This window comes from Gavialis gangeticus, unplaced genomic scaffold, assembly GCF_001723915.1.
Source record: "Gavialis gangeticus isolate Ggan-Ray unplaced genomic scaffold, GavGan_comp1, whole genome shotgun sequence".
NCBI lineage: Eukaryota > Metazoa > Chordata > Crocodylia > Gavialidae > Gavialis > Gavialis gangeticus.
This window is the reverse complement of record NW_017729001.1, coordinates 32,711,082-32,730,010: the sequence shown is the minus strand read 5'-3', so window position 1 is coordinate 32,730,010 and position 18,929 is coordinate 32,711,082. Positions and strand designations below refer to the sequence as shown.

Genomic DNA, 18,929 nt, shown 5'->3' with positions numbered 1-18,929 from the left:
GTTGGAGTACTGCATCCAGTTCTGGGCACCACACTTCAAGAGGGATGTGGACAGCATGGAGAGGGTCCAGAGGAGGGCCACTCGCATGATCAGGGGACAGCAGGGCAGGCCCTATGAGGAGAGGCTATGGGACCTGAACCTGCTCAGCCTCCAAAAGAGAAGGCTGAGGGGGGACCTTGTGGCCTGTTATAAACTAGTCAGGGGGGATCAGCAGGCATTGGGGGAGTCACTGTTCCCCCGAGCACCGCCAGGAGTGACCAGGAATAACAGTCACAAGCTGGCAGAGGGCAGGTTTAGGTTAAATATCAGGAGGCGCTACTTCACGGTCATGGCGGCTAGGGTCTGGAACCAACTTCCAAGAGAAGTGGTGCAGGCTCCTACCCTGGGGGGTTTTAAGAGGAGGTTAAATGAACACCTTGCTGGGGTCGTTTGACCACAGTACTCTTTCCTGCCATGGCAGGGGGTCAGACTAGATGATCTTCTCAGGTCGCTTCTGACCCTAGAAACTATGAAACTATGAAACAGCCCTTTCTCAAGCTAAATGCTCATTGCTTTCAAGGGTGAGCTTGCCAGAGTCAGGCCTACAGAGCTGGGCCCCAAAAGTGTAAAGGGAAGTAGAATACAATGCCATGGAGCTCATGTTCCTTTCAGCATTAATATTTACAGGAAGACCTCAAATTATGGCAGGAGATGTTATCATCATTTTGACCAGCCGTCCCATTTCCCTCCGCAGAAGGCTCCCTTGGTTATTTGTTTCCCTGCTTTGATTGAACTGCTCTGCTAAATTCATGTTAGTAATGAAATTTGTCATTCTGCCAATCAAATTGTAAAGAGCGTAATGACCTTTCATTATAGTGAAATCCCCTTCATAATAACATTTGCTCTGCAAAAAAAATATTCTATTTCAGACCGTTTATTTGTGATAACCCATAGCTCTTTGCTAAATAAAGAAACAGGGAGTACATTAAGAGAGGGAATTTTAAATGATATTGAAAATAATTCCAAAAATGCAGGGATAGGAACCAGAAAGGCATCAATGCCTGCTGGTTTATAATGGGTCTGACAGGTTTTGTGACCTAAACACAGTGCGTTTGGACTGTGTTCATATCATGCCTGTTGCATCTTATCCAGGACCATGACATTTTAAGTCAGCTCTATCTCAGCACAGATTTTCTCTGTGTGAATAAATGGCAGTGTCCTTTACTTAGTTATGATGTCATGATGGTGATCATAAAAATAAAGGATGAAGAAAGGGCTGTTTACCAGACAACATAAGAGCAAAGCAGAAAAGCTGCTTGTGATATAAGAAATGCACGGTCCCCGTTCAAATACACCCAGACATGGTCTGTACTGAACCTGCCATCCCTGGCCTGCTACATAGCCTCTGTTTGTAGGAAGCAGTGATCAGGCTCCCAACAGAGAAATGTGTTTTTGCAGAGGTTGAATTGCTCCAACTCCACTTAGTGTCTTAGAAATGAGGAGAATGAATCTCTCACTCCACCCTGCAACCTCCTCGTCCTGTGCACAAGCATAGCATCCCCCTCCAGTAACAGCAAAACCCTAGAAAGAGAACCTATCAATACCCAGTGCCCTTACATTGGTCCCAGCATTTCAGCTCTGTGCTCTCAATGAAATGCTTTCTCCACCCCCCTCCTGCCTTTGATCAAAGGATGGGTCCTTCTGAGGGCTGGTGTGGATTTCCAGGCTGGAGGTGGAGAACCCCAGTCTATGTGACCCTCCCCTCCTTGGTTCTGTCATCAGCAATACAAAATCCTTCTCTTCTCCAACTTATTCAGCTTGAATCCTGCAGGATTTGCATCGGAGGCAGAATGTCAGAGCAGAACTCGCCAGCTCAGGCTGGTAGCCTTCCCGGGCAGGGGACAGGAGTGAACCCTGGCTCTGCTGCCAACCCTGTGCCGCTCGTGACCCAGACAGACTCCAGGGACAAATGGAGCAAAAAAATGGATTTCCTCCTCTCGGTAATTGGATTTGCTGTCGATCTGGGCAATGTCTGGAGGTTCCCTTATATCTGTTACCAGAACGGAGGGGGTAAGGACAAAGCTTTGTTTATTGTAATTTGCTTTTAAAGAAAAAGTAATGGCTTTTTAAAAAAAAAATTGGACTTGGAAAACTTGTTCTTTCTTCCCTTTGCTTGGTGGTTGTTTTACAGCCATGACTGCCTGAGCCAGGCAACTTCAGGGAATGATACAACTTCAGCTTTGATGCATCTCTCTTTTCCATGTTACCTCTACTTGTTTTAAATCTTTCCCCCACCCATGTCCTTTCTTCTGCAATTAGAGGTGTGAATTTCTGCTTTGAGGAAGAACACCATATGTTTTGCAATTAATACATTTAAAATTAAAAAGAAAGGAAAATTATGAAAAAGGACCACAAAGGTCAAATCCTGCTCAGTGGCTGACAACTTTGTTGTCTTGCCAGTTTGTGAAACTGATCCCTTTTGATGTCTTGCAGTTTAAGATCATTATTTCAAACATCCCAAATATCCTTGATTTGAGATTACAGGCATATCTCTCGTACAATTACAGTCCTTTAAAATAAAGCCAAAAAAAGGCTTGTCACGGAGCTGTCCGTGGTACTTGAATTTAGATGTCTATAAAGCAGCTTTCAGTAGGCTCAACCAATTAATTAAACGTTCTGATTATTTCTTCCTGACAGAAATTAACTTGAAGTTCAAAATTCCCCAGAATCCTACTCTTAGAAAATGTTTCTAGCAACTGTTTAGTCAATGATCTGTTTTAAATAAGAGTAGAAAAATCTCTTTTTAAGAGTGTAAAAATGTGGAAATAAAGATGCTTTACGTTGTTTGCAGAAAACACGGTGCATTTGATTGCCAAAAGTTTGGGAGTTCGGGTGTCATGCTTTAATGTTTGGGCAAATTACAAGACAATAATTATGCTATGCCGAAGGCTATAGGCTAGGTTCTGATTTCAGCTTCATTCGTGTTGCTTCAAAGCATCTGCACTTCAATCCATGGGATTACTCCAGATGTACTGCAGTGTAACTGAGAGCAATTAATGGCTTGTTGTCAATCTACCTTAAAACATGACACACAGTAGAAATCTAAAGGGCATTTTATAAAAGCATTAAAACACTAAGATGCTGTTCTTAAAAAAAAAATTAAAGCCCAAAAGGGCACAAAGAGAAAGAGTGAGCACCTGTGTAAGCAGCAAATGTAACTTGTTCTTCATTTGTGTTCCTAACATAAAATAATAATGATAATTGGGCTTGGACTGACTGGCCTTCCCTTCATGACTTTGGCCTGCAATAGACCTTAGAGAACTGTTAGCACCCTTGTTCAAAGACCACCTCCTAAGCTCCTTCTCCACAGCATACCCTCTCGTTTCATCAAACCCCATTTCTCTGCTTCTCTCTCAATGAACCACTGAGGCAATGTAGGATGAGACAAGTTGTTACACTGGCATCCTGCAAGTTATTTGCAAAGTCAGAAAAAAGTTTTACGCCCTATCCACAGTGAATGCTCTGTTTTGTTTGCATTTCAAAGTGGCGATGATCAGATGGCACAGCCTGGATGAATTCAGAGGGTCAGTGCCTTTGCTTCCCTTGTGTCACGCAATGCATGCATATCTTTTCGGACTCTTCCTCGGCAAATTAGCAGATTCTATAAATAGCCTGGAAGAGCAACTGCAGCGGGCCATGTCTCTGTTATTCCATGCCTGTGTTTCTCCATGTTTCTCGGACTGCTTCCTGCTGACCTCCAGCAGGGCACACATGAGGCATGATAGCACTCATCATGTAGGGAGATTGCTAGTGCCCCTGGCACAACATCAAACATACAGCTCAAGCAACAGTTGGTTAACCTCATTTCTAGCTGCTATAGGAGACATGCCGGGGGTGCTGTTTGTTTGCCTCTCGCCAGTCTATCATGGGTGAAGGGTGGAGTTACAAACACTGAAAAAAAAAATGTCACCAAATGGCATCGTCCCTTCCCAGGCCACTTGCAATCCTGACAAACCATGCGACATTTTGGAACCCCAGAGGGATGTGGGGGTGGCCATTCAGTCCAGGTCAGGCAGAAATGGCTTCTACCAAAGGTGGAGGGCGACTGCCCCAGCACCTGCCAGGCAACACCTGTTCTGACTGTAACTGGAGTGTGGTACACCCCCTCTGCCTTCCTCTCCAGTGGGACCCAGCATTCAAGCAAATGTCTGTGGCCAGTGTCGTGGCTGCCTATATTCACAACGCAGTCATGCTCAGGATTGGGCCCCATTGTACCAGGTGCTGTACAGACATAGCTGGATTGACCGCTGTAGTAGCTGGAGGCCTGCCTGTGACTGTGAAGTGAGGCCATTCCTATAAGGCCAGGCCACTTTCCCTCCATACCTTCCCCTTCACAAACCTGGCTCCACTCAAGTCTTCCCAGCTAAGAAGCCCTTGCACTCTGTCTTTCTGGAGAGCAGTGAAAGGCAGTGACGTTGGACTGTGTTATGTATGCAGTTCTGGTACACTGCCAAGGTCAGAACCAGATTATTAGAGGAAAAAGAGCTCTTTTCAACTGATATGGGGAGTGCTGGGGGCTTTACCTGAGACCCCTATGCCTGAGAGTCCCAGCACACGTTCAGAAGACCTGGGTAGTTCAGAGACTCATCCAGATTCCGGTGTCCTGATCCACACACAACATGGGCATGACCCCTGTGCAGGTCCCTCCATGCCTTGTCACGCACCTTTGGGAAGAGCAGTAAACTTCCTTGCTCGTATTCACTGCAGCCATGAAGTTGCCCACATCTTCCGATGTTACCCTTGCCAATGGCCATTCAGCAAAAGGAAAACCTTGCATGCCCACTGGCTGGGACAAGTCAGACCAGCCATCTCTTTGGGTACAGGACTTTCAGTGGAGCTAGGGGGGCCTAAGTTAACTAATACCCTGCAGGATTACTCTGAGGAGTGTAGAAAGCAGTTTCAGGTAGAAAGAATCCAGTCGGTACAAGTCCAGCCCCAGTAATTACTGCCTCATTATGAAAAATGTAAATGACAATGTTAATTATTTATCTGGGAGAGGGACAATGCATATTCATTGGGATGTTCCTCTATAGAACCTTTTCAAACCTGAAAGGTGCTTAATGCCTCTTTCCTCCCCATTCTGATGCTGTCTAGCTTGGGGTTACAGCTGGTTCATCTCTTCCTAACTAAAAGCAGGATGGCTTTAAGCCACAATACGGCCACACAAAGTCCAGAAAGTCCAGCTTTTTTGGAGCTGTGTGTCCCTGCAGCTCCTAAAAAGAACACCCTGATTCCTTAGCAAAGTAAAACAGGGGGAGGAATGGGCTTGAAAACTGTGTCTGTGGCAGATTGGCAGTGAGGGGATGCAGACCCCTGGTGAGCCCACATCTCTGGAGAAGCCACTTGGGCGATGCCGCCCCTTGGAACCAGGCATGAAATCCTGCCACTGCTGAAGTTGACAGCAAAGCTCCTGTTGACTTCAAGAGGGCCAGGCCCCCATCCCAGATGCCATCCCCTGTGGCTCTGACATGGTGGCTACTCCTTCCCGGAGCCTGTATGCAGCACTGATACTCACCCAGCCTGAGTGAACCTGCCCCCCGCTGTCAATGCCTACAATGATTTTGCTTCACTCTCTGCAGGGGCCTTCCTCATCCCATATACCCTGATGGCCGTCTTTGGGGGGGTGCCTCTTTTCTATATGGAGCTGGCCCTGGGACAGTTCCACAGGACAGGAGCCATCCCCATCTGGAAACGGATCTGTCCCATCTTTAAAGGTAAGACACCCTCCCCACCCCGAGTTTAATTCTGGTGTACGTGCTCGATTCTCTGCTTTGTCCACACAGGAGATGACAGGAAATTCCTACAACCATAGGCCCAAACCACACAACAATATCTCACCAAAGTATTTTTGCTCAGTCCTCATGGAGAGCTCAGCAGTCCAATAGTCCCTTCTAACTGATTAGCTCACTGGGCTTTGCAAATACTAACTAAGCTTTGCAACAAGCTGGCCAGCAGACTTTGAGCAAACACAGCTCACAGAGGGGGAAATTCATGTGCAGAGAGAAATGAACTGATTTGCGCACAGTGACTCACATCCACAGTCAAGATCAAGACCCAGGGACCCTGATCCAGCCCCTGAGATGCTTCCTGTATCAGACAGAGTTCCTCAAAGTCAAAGCAGTCTCCCCAAAGATTTATCCCATGATTTAGTGACCAACATTTGCCAAAGTTCTGCCATTACACTGCATTCTCAGGGCCCCGGTTTTGAGTCCTCCACTGGTAGATCCCCTGCAAGGGCATGATTTCCAGAAGGATGATGCCTCTAGCTGAGAAATAAAAATAGAAGACTCCAAAGTCACCACTCACTCTACACTATCCTGTCTGAATGCCACATGCAGGAACCCTGCCCACACGGCAGTCAGGAGGATCAGGAACATCTCTTAAAGCAATCTCTCACCCCTCACAGGGATTGGCTTTGCCATTTGCATCATTGGCCTGTACGTCTCCTTCTACTACAACACCATCATCGCCTGGGCCCTGTACTATTTCTACTCCTCCTTCACCAGCTCCCTGCCATGGACAAGCTGCAACAACCCCTGGAACACACCCAACTGCACCAACTACTTTGGAAAGAGCAACGTGACCTGGAGCAACTTCTCCAAGTCACCAGCTGAAGAGTTTTATATGTAAGTGCATTTAAGTGGAAGACATAGGTGGGCTGGGAAAATTCCTTCTCTCCTTGGGGTCCAGCCACATGCTAAGATCTGCTGAGTGAAGGACCAAGATCTCAGAGGCTTATAAACACATACCCCACTGTAATTTGCAGCTCTTTGTATCTTGATGTAAATTAGACTGAGATTCTGAAGGGGCAGACATGCAACTACCCAGGGCAGCTCATCCAACATGTGGCTCTGACTGCCTAGCTGGTAGGTGAAGGAGGAGCAGGTAACGGCTTGTAGCAAATGGCTACCCTAAAGGAGTCTAGACAGACAAAACCTAACCCAATGTAATTTCTGCTGGTGGAGTTTTACACCAGATTCCTGCAGAGCTAAAACTCCACCAGAGTAGGCAAACTTGCCCTGGTTTAGCGGCTTATGTCATCTGCCTGCTCCTTTGTTTATGCTGGTGTAGTACTTATTACACCGCTATAAATGTATTGTCTGTCCAGCGCTTCAGTGATTTGTTTGCCTAAGGCTGCTACCCACACTGAGTCAGGAGCTGAGCCTAGAGTTCAGGAGTTACCCGCTACTAAAGCAAGCTCTCTGCAGGTCTGCCGCAGCTCTGACGGTCTAAGCTGGGCACACCTGGGGCAGAAACAGATCCAGCCACATGACAAAAGACCCACAGGTGACAAGACTAGGATGTGCCTTCCCCTTCTTGGATCAGCACCTAATCCTGGATTTCTTTTGCCGCAGGAGGAAGGTCCTTGAGATTCAGAAGTCCAGTGGCCTGTATGATGTGGGTGGGATCCGCTGGCAGCTCCTCCTGTGCCTGCTCCTCATCTTCACTATTGTTTACTTCAGCCTGTGGAAAGGTGTGAAAACCTCAGGGAAGGTAACCAAGCCTCCAGCTCCAGTTCTGCCCAAAGGCCTTTCTGACAGTGCCCCATCTCAGGAGAGCCCTCACACCCTGTGAAGAGGACCCACTGCATAGCATCCTTGCTCAAAACAGAGGGTCCTGCCCTGCATGCTCTGCCTCTCCCAAACACACACCTTAGCACAGGAGCCTGGTTAACCAGGTTCAGTGATGCTGCCTGACTTCGCAGCAGAGGGGGACTACAAATTGTAAAGGGTTGTCTAAACCAGACTGATTCCCCTGTGTGTTAGGAGTCACCCAAACACTAAGTATATTTGGGCACTCAGATCTGATAGGTGACAACCTGCTAACAAAGAGGAAAGGCAAAAATCCCCCAAGGGATTGTAACAACCTGCTCTGCCCTTATGGGGTGTAAAAAATATAGGTCATTCTTTCCTGGTAGCCTCCTTGCTCCACGCAGTGCCAAAATCTTGCAGGAATGCTGCTTGCTTTCAGCCCACTGCTAAAGAACAGCACAATCCCGTTATACAGAACCCCTGTGGGACCAGGAGAAAAGCTCATTAAAAGAGGGTGCTCGCTATAAAGAGGCTAGTCAATTTGCTGTATCTTAGTAATGAAAAAAATTGGCTCCTACTGCTGGGATTGTTAAAAGGGGGATGTTATAAACAGGGTTCATTATAATGATGTTGTGCGATAGCATCCCCCCAACCAGGCTGTGTTAATTTGACTGGCCATTCCGGTTTCATCACTGCCAGCAAGGCCTGGGGTGCCTTCTCTGTCTGTCTCCAGCTGGAGTCTGCCTCCCTTGTCCCTGCCAGTGACATCTGGCCCTGCTTTCCAGGTGGTGTGGGTGACAGCAACTCTGCCTTACGTTGTCCTCCTCATACTACTGATTCGGGGAGTGACTCTGCCTGGGGCATGGAGAGGGGTCGTCTTCTATCTTCGACCCAACTGGGAGAAGCTCCTGAGCACTGCAGTAAGTGTTAGCAAACAAGTCCCCTTCAAGGGCTCTGCCCTGTGTAGCCAGGTGTTTGTTGGGTGTAGCCAAGTTTTGAGGAGTCATGGAAGAGCCTGTGAGTCAAGCAAAGAAGGGTTAAATGCTCTGTTTTGGTTTTATACCAGAAACTAGCATAAACTTCAGCACTGGATTGATGACCCTAGAGAGATCATGTGTCTCTCAAGGCAGGCAGAAGAGGGACCTGCTAGCTCCACGCACTCCCTGGGGTTCATTGCCTAGACCCAGTAGCCTTGTCCACAGCAGGGAAAATCAGATGCACAAGAATACTGGCTGCAGTGGAAGCTGTCCCATGATACAGAGTGGCTGCTATGTCATAGGACACTGCTCTGAGTGTGACATGGATGTGAAAATGTCCATGAGTGGCCTTTCCACTACAGTGTGGGGCTTGAGACACAAAAGACAAGAACTGGCAGGGAGATATTGCTAGAGCACCACGCCAGGGAGAGAACATTAGCCACAGCGTCACATACTTTAATGAGAAAGTAGGTGTACCTGTTGCATCTCCCAGCCTGGTAATCTGCTCCAGCCACCTCAATGGACAATGGCCTTTAACGAGGAGCTTGCTCACATAAGAGCCAGCACTTGCAAGTCTATTGGGCACATGCCCGGCCCAGACGAGAGAACCAGAGAGTAATGGGTTTATTATTCCTGCACAAGATAGCAGCATGCTAGCCACGCTCTTGGAAATGCAAATCTTTAATTGGATCACCCATCTCATTTGCTGCCGGGTTCCGTTCCTGCCGCGTTCTCGCCTGCCCATATAAAGCTGGCCTGACAATAGATTTCCTGTCTGTAATTAGCACAGGGCTGCACTTGAGCATTTTCATGAAAGGTAATCAGCGATATGCTCTCCAGTTAGAGCCTTTCATAACAGAGACGGGGCTAATCATTCAGCAGCCCTCCCTTTTCCCAGTCACTGTGAGTACAGCTGGAGCAAAGGGAAAGTTTCAGGGCACCCCAGGAAGCAAAGCTGCCACTGCCCAAATGCCTGGGTGTACACCCTGTGCACCCTGGCCCACTGGGCAGGACCCGCCTAGGAGCTGGGCTTTCTGGCTGAGCCCAAGCCCTCAGAAGACATCTGCAATCCTGCCTCCATCCAGCTTCTCTGCTTGCTCTGCCAGGTTTGGGTTGATGCTGCTGCCCAGATTTTCTTCTCCTTGGGCCCTGGATTTGGCGTTCTTCTTGCCTTGGCCAGTTATAACCACTTCAACAACAACTGCTACCGGTAAGAAGCCAACTGGGGGCTTTGCTTTGGTGCCTTCAGCATCCCAGAGGCTGGACTCCCCTGCTTCCACACAACACCAGCTTGTCTGCCTGTGGGAAGTCTGTCAGGTGGTGTTCCAGCTGCTAAAAAAGTCTGCCCAGCTCTGTTTACTCCTAGGCAAGCTGAGTTATCCTGTCCAAACACAGCTACTGCCTCTAGCAAGAATCCTCTTGCCTCTGGGCCAACAACTCCTGCAGCTAGAAATGCAGGAACTTTTGGGAACGGCGCCTGTCCCAGTCACTCTCCCCCTTTCTGCCTTTCAGGGACGCGATCGTCACCAGCGTGGTGAACTGCCTGACCAGCTTCCTCTCGGGCTTTGTCATTTTCACAGTGCTGGGCTACATGGCTGAAATGAGGGACGTGGAAGTAGAAGATGTAGCAAAAGACAAAGGTTTGCCCTCCATTAGCCTTGGAATAGTCCCTTCTGCCCTCCAAGATAATGGATACTGGTCTGCAACCATGTGTTGGGGGCTGGGTGATTAATGGTCAATCCTGCAAATCCAGATCCTGAGCTATACCCCTGGCTTTGCTGCATGAGCTACAGCATAGGCGACTGGTAGGAGGGAAACAGGACCAGGGCGTGTTCCCCCCTTGACAGGGTCGTCTTCTCTGCCAACACCAGCGGCAGCTTCTGTGGCTGCTCGCCAGCCCTGTTCCCACCGCCAATGCCACCGCTGGCTTCTGCAGGTGCCCCCCGCCAGACTCGGGAGGCACCAGTTGCCCATGAGCTCCGGCAAGCTCTGTCACCTTCCTGTGCCTCGACTATTCCCACCTAATTCAGCAGAAGGAAAAACTACCTTCTTCACAGGCCTTAAGTAATGGTTGTCAGGACAATGACCTGGCAGCTCAGGTGGGGGCCTTCCCTAGGAGTGACCAGGCACTGAGGGGGCTTTGGCATGAATGGGGACAGAAGGCCAGACCTGGCAGGTGTGAGTAACAGAACAATCTTCACCTGCACAAAGAGGAGTGAGGCACCTACTTCTCTGTGAGGGTTGGGCACTGAACTGTCATTCACTCCTGCCTTGGACAATCTTCTCCCAAGAGCTTTTCTAACATGGCATGAAAATCCCCATACTTCTGCCAGTGGGCACGAGGCAGAATTTTTGTCACACAGGACCACATTCAAAGCAACTGGAGAGCAAGGAATAACCAGCATCTCCCTTCCAGGTCCCAGTCTGCTCTTCATCACCTATCCCGAGGCCATCGCCAACATGATGGGCTCTACCTTCTTTGCCATCATATTCTTCCTCATGGTGATAACTCTGGGGCTGGACAGCACGGTAGGTAACTCCATGATCCAGGAAAGACCTAAATGCCCATTCCAGAGCACCCTGCCCGAGAAGGATTCCTCCGTGGCCAGAACTCTGGTCAGTGCTGGGCATCTGTCCAAAAAACAGGGCCACAGGCTGTGAAAAATACCCTGTCACTTCTCCTCTCAAAATGACCCATGTTCAGGTTATTTCAATGGGCCTTTTATTCATTTCTGCTCTGTATAAGGCTGATTCTGCCTCCCCCAGGTCCCTTTATTAACTTCAAAGGGACAAGGAATTGGTCCTAAGCGATAATCCCTGAAGGGTAGGTAATCCCTGGTGTTACTCAGCCTAGTGATGCTGCTGACGAGCCCCCAAAATGACAAAAGAAGTTGACTTTTCTCAGAGCTGGCTAGGAAAGCAGGGACAAGCACAGCAGGATTGGTTTGCATAAAAAGGTCCCCTCTGTTTTATGATTTTTATTTCACTCCAGCAATTATTGTAAGAGCCCATGATTTTTTTTTTCATTTGAAAATAAGATGCGATGAACCCTAATATTATCCAAGGATAACATCTGTGCACCATACTCCAAATTTGGGGTTTGATGGACAGTGTGCAGCCAGGGAGAGGCCTTTGAAGCTAATCAAAAAATGAAATATCCAGAAAGAGTCTATGGGGTTATCGTGAATTTTGCACCAAGTGCAGAATCTGAGCCTTTGTTTTCTCTTTCTGGCTCCCCCACTGTTTCCTTTGGTTCCTGCGTAGTTTGGAGGCTTGGAGGCTGTGATCACAGCAATAGTGGATGAATACCCTCACATCCTGGCAAAGCGGAGGGAGCTGTTTGTTCTTGGCCTCATCACCATCTGCTTCCTGGGTTCTCTCACTACACTGACGCACGTGAGTATGTCAGAGAGTGGATTCAATGCCACCTCCTTCTGCTGCTGGACCTTCATACAGGCTGCATGGGAAATGCCTGTGGGAGAGCAGGCTGCTGCTGACATACAGCCCCGCAATGGGAATAAGTAGAGTATCTTCATCTTCCACAAAGGCATTCGCCAAATTTTTGCCGCCATTATGCTGTCATTCTCCTGGCTTGAGAAGGTCCCTGGGATTCCTTTGCAATCGTCCCTACTCTCCACTACCCTGGCTCATTTTAAGTCCTTTGCTAAGTTTCCCACTTCGCACTTTATTCCATTTTGCAGATCACACTAACCACCAGTCCCAGGCCAAGTTACTGGGCAGCCCCCACAGCCCACATAACCCTGCGGTTTGCTTGTTGCCTCATAGCTGCTACATAACCACACTTCCTCCCTCACCCAGACCTAATTAGCTTCCTTAACAGTCCTTTGTGTGCAATTTGGTCAAAGCCTTTTCCAAATTCCTTATAAAGCCTGGAGCTCTATTAACCAGCTCCCCAATCTCACTGTTTTACTGACACACTCAAACAGAAACACTCTAGTAGACTGGTGAGCCCTGGTTTTCTTTTTCAGGCACCAGGCTGGCTTATCCTGGCAATGTTCTAAGTAAGGTTCCCCACTTCCAGTTTGTTTTTTTTACATCTGTTTTTTCTCAACTGACCCCAGCAGATTCTCTTAGACTGGCCTCCTTCACTCAGCCTTCCTTACAGGACTGCACCTGCAGCAATATCTCAAGGAAGAGAAAAGTCTCCTTCACCTAAGCGAAGTTGCTAAGCCCCACAAGGAGCTTAGCAACTCCCCTCCAGTGCATGGATTGAATGCTTGAAAAAGCCAGCACAGTGGAAGGAGCAAGAATCCAACATTGCCCAGTCTACCCAAGAGTCACTAACATTACAGCCAGCTTGCATTTGTCATTCCAGGGTGGGGCATACGTTGTAAAACTACTGGAAGAGTTTGGCGCTGGATGCTCGATTCTAGCTGTAGTGCTGTTAGAAGCAATAGCAGTGTCATGGTTTTACGGTAAGGAAACTCCCTTTGGACCCCTCTGTTATTAAGTGATGACCCTGAACAGCCAACGATCTTGACCCTTCAAATACTTGTGCACAGGGTTCTCTGTGCACAAGACTTAATAGGACTTATTCTTGTAGCCACGTAAGCAGTCTTGGCTAGGCTATAATGAAGGACAGTCTCTCATGAGCATGGCAGTTGTGAGCTTTCTCCGTGAGTTCTCTGCAGGTGCTGACTCTCCCTTGGCGAGCAGTGACACGATGTTTGTGGTCCATTTTCTTCTGCACAGGAATTCAGCGGTTCTGTAACGATGTGAAATCCATGCTGGGCTTCGCCCCAGGGATGTTCTGGCAGGTCTGCTGGGTGGCCATCAGCCCAGCCTTTTTAGCAGTGAGTATTGTTGTCCCAAGCTGGGGCTCAGCTTGTTAACTTTCCTTTAGACACCTAACCATGCACGTGCCAGCTGGAATGCTGACATAAGACCTGACAGATTTTGGGAGGACATCTATAGCACAATATGACCTATGTAGTAACAGCTGAGGTAACCTCCATCTAGCTAATATAGAGAACACAGTCTGTGAAGATGCAGCAGCTATGGTGGATCAGCTCAGTGGATGCATTTGCACTTTAGCACAGGCTATCCAAACCCTCTGGCAACCCTATTAACTAAAGCCCTTGCCATCATGTCTCCACTGCTTTCAGTGCCTGTGTTAGCAATGTCAAAGCAAGCTTAGGTCTGCCTGCACCCACCACTCACCCTCCCTTGCTCCCCAGTTCAGTCACCCTTGGGTGTATAAAGAAGGAGGGCTGTTGTTTATGAAAGGCCACCTCCTTTGTTTTCTGTAACCAGAAATCAATAGGAAGTTTGCTAAATAAAGTGGGAACATGACATTCTATCCATACACACTGAGACTATGCACTTGTCAAATAAAAAGGTTGCACAGCACGTATTGATCTGCATGATCTATATATCATGGGCCACAGCTCACAGTTGGCAGCTGCAATTCAGCTTGAGCCAATGAAGTTATGCCTGCTTACACCAGCAGTGATTTTGGCCCTGTCATGTTCCTTCTATAAAATAAATCCATCTACTCTAAAGATTGCAATGTATCAGCTTTACTGTGGCCCAGCTTGCCAGACAGGCTATTTTAAATGCAGCTCCAGTGCTGCACTGTGTACTGGATCCATCACCTTTGAAATGTCAGCCTTACACTGGACTTCAAAGAATGCCCATCTGTAAGAGAGAGAACGTACTAATATCACCTGCCTTCCTGGGGGGAGAGGGATTGTGAGGATTAATAGTTGTTTTAAGGACTTGAGAGCTTAGGTTTTAGGGGCAAAGTACTATAAGCAAGGCAGAAGGAAAATGAATGACTGAGTTACACCAGTGAGAAATAACCTCAAAGGGGCAATCTCTGAGAGGTCTTCCTCTGATGAAAACCTGACAGATGACCTAGAGCAGAGCTAGTAAGGAAAGTCTGTCTGGAAAATGTTGATTTAAACCCCATACTGGCCTTTAATAACTCAGCATGAGTTTGTGAGTTTGCTGGGTACCAGTCTGAGAGTTTGTGAGATGCTGTATACCAATTTGCTGGCACTAGGGAATTAATCCCAGCTAAGAAGGCACAGATGCACAGATGATCCTGGTATAATCATGAATAAGTATTACAAGGGAGAAAAAAACATGCATGCTGTGTTGAATGGAATTTTAGTACATCATCATATACAGTCATTTCTAAATTACCAAAAATGCCATTACCCCATGAATCAGGGTGGATCATGTGCTTTTCATTGGCCCTTGGAATGCAGGTCTTGAAATCATACACCTCTCACATAGCTTTCTCGCTCTGTTAACAGTTTATAATAGTCAGCTCTCTCCTGGACCAGCCACCACTCATGCTCTTTGACTACCAGTACCCAGAGTGGAGCATCTCAGTAGGCTACCTCATCGGAGCATCATCTTTCATCTGCATCCCTGTCTACATGGTGTACAAGCTGGTCTGGACGCCTGGATCTCTCAAGCAGGTCAGGAAGAGCAGGATGTGATGTTATGCAATCCTGTGTCGTTCAGATATTGCAGGAGGCTGGGAGCCAGCGTTGGGTGCAGTGCAATGGGACAGGCTAGGCCAGCCTCACAAAGGAGTTCCTTATGCAAATACACTCTGACACAACTGTGGAGTTACAGATCTAGGGGAAACAATACCACCCCTGCACAGCCCCCTGGTCTGGCTTCCCCACATTCATGAGTCCAGGGTTTGGTCTAGTCACCTCCTCCCACCTGCTTGGCTTTCTCTTCTGCTTCTGGGGGTGGAATGACCTCCTCTTGCTGACTGAGAATTCTGCTCTCAAAACAGCCGCTGACCCCTGTCTTGTCCCTGTGCTTCTAGCAGGTAACTCCCAGATGTAAGCCTCTCCTTCCCTTTCTCTCATATAAAAATGCTCCTGCCAGCTTCAGGAAAGAGTTCCCTTCAAAGACAAGAGCCCAACATGTAGCAAACCTATTGCTGCACTAGAGCAGAACCATTTGATGGTGGCCCTTGCCTCCGTGTCACGGCCCCTGGACCTAGCTACTCAGCTGGCTGCCTGGTTCCTGCTGTGAAATGAGGGTCCAAAGCCAAGCAGGTAGTGATGTTACAACAGTGTGTGTAATGTGATGTCATTACAAAGCAAAGTGGAATTTATTATCTGACCCAGAGGTCATAGACCTCATCTCCCCATCCACAAGGCACCCCTTCCTAGTACCTGATTGCACCAGACGCTGAGGCTTTCAGTGGTAGATGGTTGTGATGGGAAAGATAAATCACCCAGCTCAGGTTGGACTCTCACCAGAGCTGTAGAAGGTAACCCATTTCCTCCTCATCCCTGCTAGCGTCTGGCAAAGTGCATTCGGCCGGAGAAAACCATCCGAGACCAGCCAGCAGAGTCAGTCGGTATGTCACCTGTCCCCTAATTCTACAGCCCACAGAAGGGAGGTGAAGACTGCCAGTCGGCTCTGTGATTAACAACATAACAAACTACATGGACAGGGAGAACAGCTACGATCATGATTTGAATTGCTCTCTTGCGTCTCTCCCTAAGACCTGTGCACACTGGTCAAAGCCAGCTCAAGACCTGAAGCACACAGCAGTGCCACTCTCTGCAGACTGTTTACCCATGCCATAGCAGCTGTACATGACCATGCGACTCAGTAAAAGCCTGTACTATCAGTGTCCTAATCATACGTCTAAGGGTCCCGATCCAGTTCCTATTGAAGGCAGAGATGATCTCTGCATCAGCTGCAATGAGAGCAGGATCGAGATTCACCTGTGTCTGAGTTATCAATAAAATTCTAGTTTGACCAGAAGTCTCATTGTCACGGTGTGGACAGCCATAGTTACAGAGCAAACTGTGATCCTTCCCCCACATCACACCCCCATGCCTAAGGCCAATGCACCCCCATTACTGGCCACAACATGGCAGCTGCTTCCACACCTGAACCTCCTGCCTAAGTGCTAACTGACAGCATTAGGCAGATCTGTGGTTCAGGCTGGGAGACCCAAGAGAACTACAGACTTTGGAAGCACAATACCCCTCTTCCAGTCTCAGGCAGGCATTTTTTCTCCAACTGCACATATGCACTTTCCACACAGTGGAGCTGATTTCACTGCTACACCTGGATGCCTATACAGCTCTAATGGTCTATCCTGTGTTATATTCCAACTTAAATCCATTTCTCTACCATGAACACTTCCAAATTGTCTTGCCTGTCCTCTTCATTATCCAGGAGATCTCTTGTTTAGAGATAGATTTGCCTTTCCCCTTCCTCTTCCTGCAGTGAAGTCACAAGGTGCTCTTTAGGCTGCTACATTATCATAGTATACCTTGACCCCCCCTGAGAGACATTTGTCTAGCCTGGTATATTCTGTTCTGTCCTGGCTGCCACTGGAGCAGACACCTGGATATGATGGACTCCAAAGTAGGAACCTCCTCCTTCCACCAATGTAGGGAAGAAAGCAGCAGGGTGAGGAGGGTCAAGGACTTGCATGCTTATATTTTTTTTACAATTTGAGCCAAATTCAAGTGGCACAAAGAGTGCAGTAAGTTGCATGTGGAAAATAGGTTGATCAGAAACTGAGGGCAAGGGGTAACAGACTCTGACTTGCAAGGCAGAGTGCTAGCAGATTTGCAAAACCTGAGCAGCTCACGCCATGAAGGGGCCCAGAAGCATGGTGGATCACAGGGATAATGATTCCCAGGATAGCCTAAGATGAAGGATGAGTTTGACAGTGATCTGTTGCCCTACTGTATCTAACGAGGGTGATTCCACTGACTGGGGTGAACTTGTCCTGGATTTGTGCCATGACCACTGGAGAAGCTCCTCTCCCTTTTCTCAGACATGTGCAGATAGTGGCTCTTCCATCCGATTAGTCTGACAGAAAGAATGCCATGGGAGGTGCACCTGGGACTGCATTGAACCCATTGTTCCAATATCAAAGTCCCCTTTGAAAGAGAAAACAAAGCACAAGTTGTGAGCAGAGCTCATTGAAGGGCAGCAAAATAGGCTTCCATCATTGCTTGCTTGTTTGAATTGAGAATAGTTCCAGCTAACGTGGGAGGAATTCCTTACTGACAAGTCTGATTCTAAGCCAACTTCACAATCCTTCAGGTTTCAGAAGGGCACAGAGCTGCAAGTGCCTGCTACAAGAATAGGACTGTTCTGTTTGACATCACTACGTGTGAACAGGCTTTGCTGAGAAATGCCATCAGTCGGTCTTTGGTTCAAATGTACTGAACGCCAAGTGCAAAAACTGTTTATTCAAAATGCAAGTGACATGGAGAACAGATTAGATGGTGATTATTATGAGATAAGCCTAGTTATGGATCTGGGCTCTGACGTTTTCAAGGGAATTCAGAATACCTTGCTGGCCTTTTTTAAACACTGTTAGAGATTGGATTAGCTTCTATGGTGGATGTAAATTTGTACTGATAACTAGCCAGTGCATGGGGTAGAGGCAGGTCCTGTCAACAAATGCCTGTAACTCAGCTTGCAGCATCTGTCCTGTCTTAGCACTTAACTATCACGCCACTAAACTGAGTGCCCAGGAGGGAAATTCCATTTAAAGGTGATCCTCAAAGCCATCACTCACTAAACTGTCTCAAACATGACAATGCTACATTGTGCCCCTCTAGTCATAGATCGCAAGTCACTAAAAGCTGATATTGTTATCCCATTTTAGAGATGGGTATACAGAGGGGAAGGAAGTGACTTCTCCAGACAGCACAACAAGGGCAAATCCCAGACCTGGCATCCTGCTCCCTAGGCCAGGCTTCCCAAACAAGTAACAAAAAAGGACACGTAGACATAAACCATAAACACATGTACATATGCAGGCAAAAAGCTGAAGCTCACTATTTCTTCTATTTACACACCTAGGCTCAAATATAGATGCCCCATTGTATCCCACAACTCTGGCAACATCATATTTACCAAAAATGCTCTCCCTAAACAGTCAGACAAGGTTCTTTGGGTGAATCTGATATCTTTTATTAGACCAACTTAAATACTTAGAAAACAATTTTTAAGCAAGATTTCGGGTTCAAAAACCATAGCATCTTGGATTTCAGTTTAGACACTCCAGTAAGACAGGAGTGCTCCTCAGCTATTTTATTTTAAAAAAGCAAATACTAAGACAAACCATTGGTAACTCAGGGTGCTACAGGAGTCAGCACTGCCTGAAATTTGATAGTGACCCTATCTGCTCCAAAACCACAGGCTCCTACAACTGGTATTGCTGGCAACTCTCCAACAGTGGTTGGCAGTGCAGGCCCTAGGATACACAGTTGAGCGCTTCTAAATCCAACCAGCCATAGGCAACAAAACATATGCACCCCTCACATCACTGCAACACACCTGTATTCACGGTCTGCACAAATGATCTGGGATCTCAGCAGTGCACCTTTATCATCATCTAGTACCT

General features: G+C 47.6%; 1 protein-coding gene across 1 annotated transcript; it reads left to right on the top strand.

Annotated features, from left to right (window-relative positions):
• Positions 1-1,754: 1,754 nt before the first annotated feature.
• On the top strand, positions 1,755-16,304 carry LOC109290618 (sodium-dependent serotonin transporter-like). Its single transcript, XM_019507338.1, has 13 exons — positions 1,755-2,049; positions 5,619-5,753; positions 6,446-6,665; positions 7,395-7,533; positions 8,357-8,491; positions 9,655-9,758; positions 10,061-10,188; positions 10,965-11,077; positions 11,813-11,944; positions 12,885-12,984; positions 13,262-13,362; positions 14,830-14,997; positions 15,842-16,304. The coding sequence occupies exons 1-13, from the start codon at positions 1,830-1,832 to the stop codon at positions 15,920-15,922; spliced, it is 1,776 nt and encodes a 591-aa protein (XP_019362883.1). The 5' UTR covers positions 1,755-1,829; the 3' UTR covers positions 15,923-16,304.
• The last annotated feature ends 2,625 nt before the right edge of the window (positions 16,305-18,929 follow it).

What these genes read in the sequence shown, in the direction of transcription:
- LOC109290618 (XM_019507338.1), top strand. Translation starts at nt 1,830, where the DNA reads ATGTCAGAGCAGAACTCGCCAGCTCAGGCTGGTAGCCTTCCCGGGCAG. An exon ending in AGATGTAGCAAAAGACAAAG is followed by an intron (nt 10,189 to 10,964) that starts GTTTGCCCTCCA and finishes TCTCCCTTCCAG; the next exon opens with GTCCCAGTCTGCTCTTCATC. An exon ending in CGCCTGGATCTCTCAAGCAG is followed by an intron (nt 14,998 to 15,841) that starts GTCAGGAAGAGC and finishes CATCCCTGCTAG; the next exon opens with CGTCTGGCAAAGTGCATTCG.